Source organism: Myotis brandtii, unplaced genomic scaffold (assembly GCF_000412655.1).
Source record: "Myotis brandtii unplaced genomic scaffold, ASM41265v1 scaffold638, whole genome shotgun sequence".
NCBI lineage: Eukaryota > Metazoa > Chordata > Mammalia > Chiroptera > Vespertilionidae > Myotis > Myotis brandtii.
In genome coordinates this window covers 336,373-343,086 of record NW_005370445.1, presented here as the reverse complement: position 1 = coordinate 343,086, position 6,714 = coordinate 336,373, and the positions used below count along the sequence as shown (strand labels likewise).

The following is a 6,714-nucleotide window of genomic DNA, read 5'->3' as shown; positions in this document are numbered from 1 at the left end:
CTGCACCCTCCCCTATCCCAGGGACCCTTCGGGGCTGGCCAAGGGGTCTCCGAAATGGCACTCTCCAAACGAGGTGGGGTGAATGAAGAGCTGGGGTGCATGGGGACTCCCCCAAATGCCATCCCAGCCCCTTTTATCGCCCAGCCTCTTTTAGGGTTGGGTGTTCCAGGAACAATAGGATGCCTCACCCCTGAAGGCATCCCTCCAGGGGTGGGGCGCGCGCGGGGGAGGGGTGGTTTGGGGTCCCAGCCCCCGAGGGAGGGTGCCTGGCTGCAGCCCTGGGAAACCAGGTGCCCCAGCCTCGCTCCTCCTTGGTGGGACTGGGCCCCCTTCAGGGCTGGCCAAGGAGTCTCCGAAATGGCACTCTCCAAACGAGGCATGAAGAGCTGGGGTACATGGGGACTCCTCCAAATGCCATCCCAGCCCCTTTTATCGTCCAGCCTCTTTTAGGGTTGGGTGTTCCAGGAACAATAAGGATGCCTCACCCCTGAAGGCATCCCTCCAGAGCCCCACCCCTGTTCTGGGTGCTCTCCCACCGCACCCACCCCCTGTGCCTCCTCCAGCTTCTTCCCACCTGCCCTCCCCATGGTCAATCTGGCTGCTCCTGGCAGAGCCCCGCCCCCAGCCCTGACTCCTAACCCCCTTAGACTCCAGCCCACTTTCCCCTCCACTTTCCCCCTGTGAGTCACTTTCCTCCTACTTCAGGCTGCCCTGCCGGCCCTGAGCACCCTCAAGGCAACACCAGACCCCAGGGCCCTCACCCCCTCACCTGCTGCCCCTCAGGGCCCACACTCAGTAGGGGGCGGAGGGTGGAGGGGTCCAGGATGGGCAGGGGGACCCCTGAAGGTGGGTTCAGCAGGTGCTTGTAGGCGACAGCAGTGTCCATACCAGCGGGGAGCTCCCTGAGCGGTCCCTTCACCTCCTCTCCTGAGGACCGCAGTCCCAGGATGACCTGGAACCAGGGGCTCAGGGCTCAGAGGGGCTGCAGGCACCTGCCCGGCACCACCCAGGGAGTTAGTGACTGCGGGGAACTGGGGCTGGTGTGGAAGGAACGCCGCATGGGTCAGAAAGGCCGGGTGCAGTCCCAGCTCTGTGGTCCTCTACCCTTTGCCCTTTCCCCATCTAAAGATGGGGGACTGTCGAGGTAAATACTCCATCTACATCCAGGCATGTGTCATATCCTTCATGTCTTTGCTGCATCAGACACTAAAACATTTTGGGGTGAACATTATCAGTGGTCAGAAGCACATCCCTCGTGTTGGGCTGACAGAGCGGAGGCACCCCAGTTCAAGCACTGAGAAATGGGGCCACTGTAAGGGCAGCGGCCCAGTAGCTGGCACCCCTCAGGCCCTACTATAGAAAGTTGAATGGATGTGGCCAGGCCAGGGCACATGGTTCAATGGCTGGGCAGGCCCGACCCCAGGCGTGGCCAGCGGGCAGGGACTCGAGGAGGACAGGGGGCCTGTGCTTACCGGGGTCTCCGCAGGTGGCTCCTTGGCCCCAGGCAGGTCTGGCTGGGCTCTTCCCTGGAGGCAGCTGGAGCACCTCCAAGTACCACTGCTCATTTTGTCACCGGCCAGAGGCATGCAGAGCAAGGCAGAAGGCTCAGTAGTTTCCCAAACCCAAAGCTTAGGGAGGCCTGAGGGCTCGTCCAAGTCACCCTTCCCTTTTACAGATGGGGAAACCAAGGCCCGGGCAGGAAGTGGGCAGAGCCACAGTGGAAGCGCCCGCCCAACCAGTCATCAGGAGAGACAAGGATGCCCAATATTTGCCTCTGGTGAGATGGACCTCACCAACAAGATCAGTGTCCCCATGGTACTTCTCAAATGAGCCCCAAGAGTGCCCCACACCCACACCTGCAGCTGCCTGTGCCTGTGCCTGTTGTCAGGGGCTTGGCCTGCAGGTGGGGCCTCCCTGGGCTGGTGTTTATACCCTGGACCCACCACATGGTTAAGGGCAGGAAGGAAGAGAATGGAAGAATGACGGACAGTCAGTGTCTGGGGCGGGGGAGCTGGACAGGGACCTGGGTCGAACCCCCTTGTTTTAGTGCAGAGGCATCTCAGAGAGAGATGTGACCCGGTCAAGGTCACACAGCGAGCAGGGGCAGAGCCAGGGCTACAACTCCTCCTAGGCCAGCCGTGGGCAAACTACGGCCCACGGGCCGGATCCAGCCCGTTTGAAATGAATAAAACTAAAAAAAAAAAGACCGTACCCTTTTATGTAATGATGTTTACTTTGAATTTATATTAGTTCACACAAACACTCCATCCATGCTTTTGTTCCGGCCCTCCGGTCCAGTTTAAGAACCCATTGTGGCCCTCGAGTCAAAAAGTTTGCCCACCCCTGTCCTAGGCCTTCCCCGAAGACCACCATGACCTGTGATCACGGGTGGTAGAGGGCAAGGCTCTCCTGGGGGGATGGGGAGGGTGCACCAGGAGGTAGACCAGCCCTTGGGGTGCAGCTTTGTGGCCCGACTTCACCTGGGGGTGGAGGGGTCAGCTGCTTGTGGGAGTTTGCCCGGGGGTGTGGAGTGAGAGGGGACAGGCTCGCCACTCTTTGCTTCCACCATCCATTCTGCTTCACCACCCTCAGGGCCCTGCTGGCCAGGCTGGGTGCTGGCCAGACAGTGTGACCGCACAGGGAGGTGGAGTGGGAGCAGCCCAGGCCGCAGCCCCACTGCCCAGTGACCTGAGCCAAGGCCACCCTGAAGGTGGGCCTCACTCCCCACCCGTGGAACCGAGAGACGTCTGGGAGGCCTCAGGGCCAGTGGGTGGAGGTGGCTGTGAAGCCAGATGGGGGGTGGACGGGTGCCGCGGAGGTGACCAGCATGCTGCGCTCACCTGGGGATCTCCTGGAGCGGTGGGGACAGGCAGGCCAGGTGGAAGGCTCGGGGGCAGCCGTCACAGCAGATGAGCTCCCCGCCGTCCCGGCACACGGCACACTCATCCTCGTTCTTCTGACCAGAAAGAGACCACATCCTCTGGTGGACAGGGGGTGGGCCCAGCCTCCCCCAGAACGGCTGCACTGCAGGTTCCCCAGGGGCACCCCGGTCCCCTGGCCCCTCCACTGCTAGCCAATGCCTGCTCCCCGGGCCTGCCCTCGACCCCTTCCATCTCTGAGATTCTAGTCCCTGCACACCTGCCAAGTCCATCTCTCTTGGGAAGAACCTTCAGAAAGCCGGGTTTCTCCTAGGCACCCACCCCCATGCTGTCCCTTCCTCACAGGGCAAGGAGGGCTAGGCCCAGAGGTGTTCCTGTTCGCCCCGGGCACCTGATGTCCCCTCCACCTGAGGCCTCCAGTCTGCTTGTGCCCTTGCCTGCATGTGCCCATGATGCCCTCCTGGATGCCACCTCCTCCAGAAGCCCCCTGAACTGCCAGGCTGGCAGCCATGCACAGCAATGAGCACGCTCATTGTGACAGTCCTCCCAGACCTGCCAGCCAAGAGTGGGCATGGGTCCTGCTGGATCCTGGGGCCCAGACAGGGCCTGGTGTGGAGGGCTTGGGATCTGGAACTAGTTCTGCCTCAGTAAGAAACGCTGCTGGGAGCCCAAAGATGTGCTTGGCACTCGGGTTCCTGGCTCCCAGCAGAGGCAACCACCATCCATGGGCCAGGGACAGCTGGCATCTGGACCAAACATTTTTAAAAGCCTGGCAAGACGCACTTTCTCTGACTTATTTGAATTGTTACAATTGTGTGTTATCAGAAAAAAAGATACCATTGAGGAAAAAGAGCTCCCCCTGTGAACAGGGGCGTATGCCTGTCCTGCAGTCACTGAGTGAGTGCCCTGGACAAGTGGCAAGCCCTGGCGTCATGGGGATGAGGGCACCCTCCCCCCACCCCCACGTCTGGGAGTTACCTGGTGGAGCTGGGGCTCGCTGGGGAGGGGGAAGGGAAGGGGGGCCGAGACCCTGTCCTGCTGGCCTGCTCGCGGGTCCTCTGCAGCCTGCCAGGGAGAAGACAGGGTCACCAACAGGGGAGACAGTCCGGGCAGGGAGCCCCCGCAGCCACTGTGTGTACTGGGGGTGGGCACCAAGGAACCACGTGGCTGCACTTACAGGGGCAGCAACCTGGGGACCCTTTGCTCGGACCAGGGTCTTCAGGCCGCTGCCGCTGCGGGCTTTGCTCTTCCCCCCACCGGGGTCTTCAAACTTGCTGGGAGTGTAAACACCGCCAACCTGGATGCACTTCTGGGTGCCACCTGGGAGGAGATGCTGACTGGCCGGCCGCCTGCCCAGGTGGCCCTCTCAGCTGCACCGCAGGCCCAGGCCAGTGGCCAGCAGGTGGCAGAGAGGCCGGGAGCTCTGCAGCTGGATGCTCCTTCTCCCCACCCGCCCCGGTCAGGAGGGTTCTCTGCGGGGAACTGTATTGTGTGTCCCCCAAATCCATGTCCACCTGGAATGTGGGTGTGGGACCTTATTTGAAAGTAGGGTCTTTGCAGATGTAATTAGTTACAATGAGCTTGCACTGGACCCTATATCCAATGACCGGTGTCCTTGTGAGAAGAGGAGAGGACACAGAGAGACAGGGAGGAGGCCCCGTGACGACAGAGGCAGAGGCTGGAGTGACTGGACTCCAAGCCAGGGAACCAGGGAACCAGGGAACCAGGGAACCAGGATCTGGGAGAGGCAGGACAGCTTCTGCCCTGAGCCTCCTCGAGAGTGGCTTTGCAGACACTGAGATTTTGGAATTTCTGTTGGCTTTACGCCACCCAGTTAGTGGTAATGTGGCCTAACAGCCCTGAGAAACCACTGCAGGGTCCTTGGGTCCCTCCCCAGTGAGACCAGGGCCCCCAGCAGCTCCGAGGGGCCAGCTGGGCCGGACTGTCCTCTGTGTCCTCAGCTGGTGCCCAGCACAGCGGATGGAGTAAGGAGGTGCAGAGAAGGGGTGCTGCAGGCTGTCCTGCAAGAGAGCAGCCCCCTCCCCGGAGGTCTGAGCAGCACAGGCCCCCCACAGGCCTCAGACTTGTAAGCTGAGGACGTTCAAGGAGGTGAGCCCGTGATCCTGAAGTGGCCCGTCCAGGTGGACGGAGGTGATCCAGGGTGTGGCCCTGGACCGCTGGCTTCTCAGACGTTCCCTGGCCTGCTTGTTCAGGAGCCCCCCACCCCCACCTCGGGGAGCCCTCGTGCCTCCCAACCTCCCAGAGCCAGAACCACTCGGGGGACACTGGCTGCCTTGTCCACGGTCCTGTCTGCTCTGAGGCCACCAGAGAGTTAAGGGGGGACTCGGATCTCAGGGGCCAGCACCGTCTACCTGACTCAAACACCTGCTGGATGAGGATCCCCTCCACAGCCCCGCAGGCTCCTGGGACATCCCCAGACGACACAGCCACGGCTCTCTGGACTGAAGCGGACATAGTCTGAATTCCTGGGGAAGGGAGCAGCAGGTGGGGGTCACCCTGAGCACCTCCTCCATGCACGCAGTGGGGAGCAAGAGGCACCTGGCGGCAGAATGCTTCTTTCCTTCCGCTCAGGGCAGGCCTTGGAGGGGGCCCAGCCCCTCCACACACACACACACACACACACACACACACAGCCCATGTGTCAGAGCAGAGACTGTGTGTGTGTGTGTGTGTGTGTGTGTGTGTGTGTGTGAGTGTGTGTGTGCCAACTGAACATGGCAGGCAAGCAGGAATGATCAGGTTCCCCCGGAACATGGCCCTGGGTTGTGCTGGGAGGGAGGCACCAGGGGACCACAGAGGGTCTCTGGGGCCCTGTGTCTTGGGGCAGGGAGGGGACAAGGCCAGGCTGAATCCAGACAAGGGACCAAGGAGGCTTCCCTGGAGGAAGCAGAGGGGAGCTAGCCCTGAAGGAAGGGCACAGGAGGGGTAGCCCGAGGTGCGCCCTCTTTTCTGGATGTGGCTTTGGGGTGAGATGCCATGGTCCCAGGTCCCAGGACAGGTCCTAGAGGACAGCTCCCTCCCCAGTCCGCCTGCTGGACCCCCACACCCTGGCCCAGGAGCAGGGGGGCCTTGGGCCTGCTCACCATTGCCCAGCGGGAGGCACTGCGGCTCTGAGGTGCTCTCCTGCTTCTTCACGTGCTTGGCCTTCACCTGGGAGCCTGTGGGGGGAGCTGCGGCAGCGGGCCCTGCCCTCCACTCAGGGGCCAGTGGGCGGGCAGGGTGGAGAGCTCCGGCGAGAGGGGGTGGTCTTCCGACTCCCAGGGGTACCCTGGCTTTACAGGGCTCTGGTGTTCACATCAGTGAAAAGGAAGCGCCACCCACCTGCCTACTTCATGGGCACGGGGCCACCTGCCCCGGAAAGGACCCCTGCTGCCCCCAGGCTGGCTTCTGTGACCAGGTGGGACAGATGCTCCCAGAGCAGCTGGGCAGAAGGTGTGGTGGGGACTGGGGTGCCTGCCTCTCAGGGGATCTATGGCCAGAACTGCTCTTCAAACTGCGTACCTGGGCTGGAGGTGCGTCTGGGGGACAGGGCTGCTGGCAGGGCAGCCCGAGGCTCCTCCAGGGCCTTCCTCTTGGTGGAGGGTCTGGGCAGCGGTGCTGGGGCCTTGGGGCCGGCTGGGGGCTTCCTCCCTTTCCTGGGCTGGCTGAGGTCCACATCTGCAGGGCATGGGCAGAGGCGGGGCCAGGCCTCAAGCCCAGAGCTGACCTCTGGGCACCGTGAATGAGGCCTGGGCCTTTGCCTCCTGGAACTCAGGGTTGTCCTGGGTGAGGTCCAGAGTCTCCCTAACACTCCCAGCCCCACCCCCCCCCCACC

The 6,714-nt window shown here is 62.4% G+C and overlaps 1 protein-coding gene across 1 annotated transcript in view; it reads right to left on the bottom strand.

Moving 5' to 3' along the window:
• The window catches only part of AIRE (autoimmune regulator), a 12,165-nt gene that overhangs the window by 3,709 nt on the left and 1,742 nt on the right, over nt 1-6,714 (bottom strand). The window contains exons 3-11 of the mRNA XM_005880441.2: nt 6,641-6,649; nt 6,402-6,557; nt 5,984-6,058; nt 5,252-5,365; nt 4,057-4,199; nt 3,858-3,944; nt 2,841-2,956; nt 1,456-1,557; nt 770-965 (exon numbers count right to left, since the gene is read on the bottom strand). Of these exons, the coding sequence (XP_005880503.1) occupies nt 770-965; nt 1,456-1,557; nt 2,841-2,956; nt 3,858-3,944; nt 4,057-4,199; nt 5,252-5,365; nt 5,984-6,058; nt 6,402-6,557; nt 6,641-6,649 (998 nt within the window). The remainder of the gene's footprint in view (nt 1-769; nt 966-1,455; nt 1,558-2,840; nt 2,957-3,857; nt 3,945-4,056; nt 4,200-5,251; nt 5,366-5,983; nt 6,059-6,401; nt 6,558-6,640; nt 6,650-6,714) is intronic.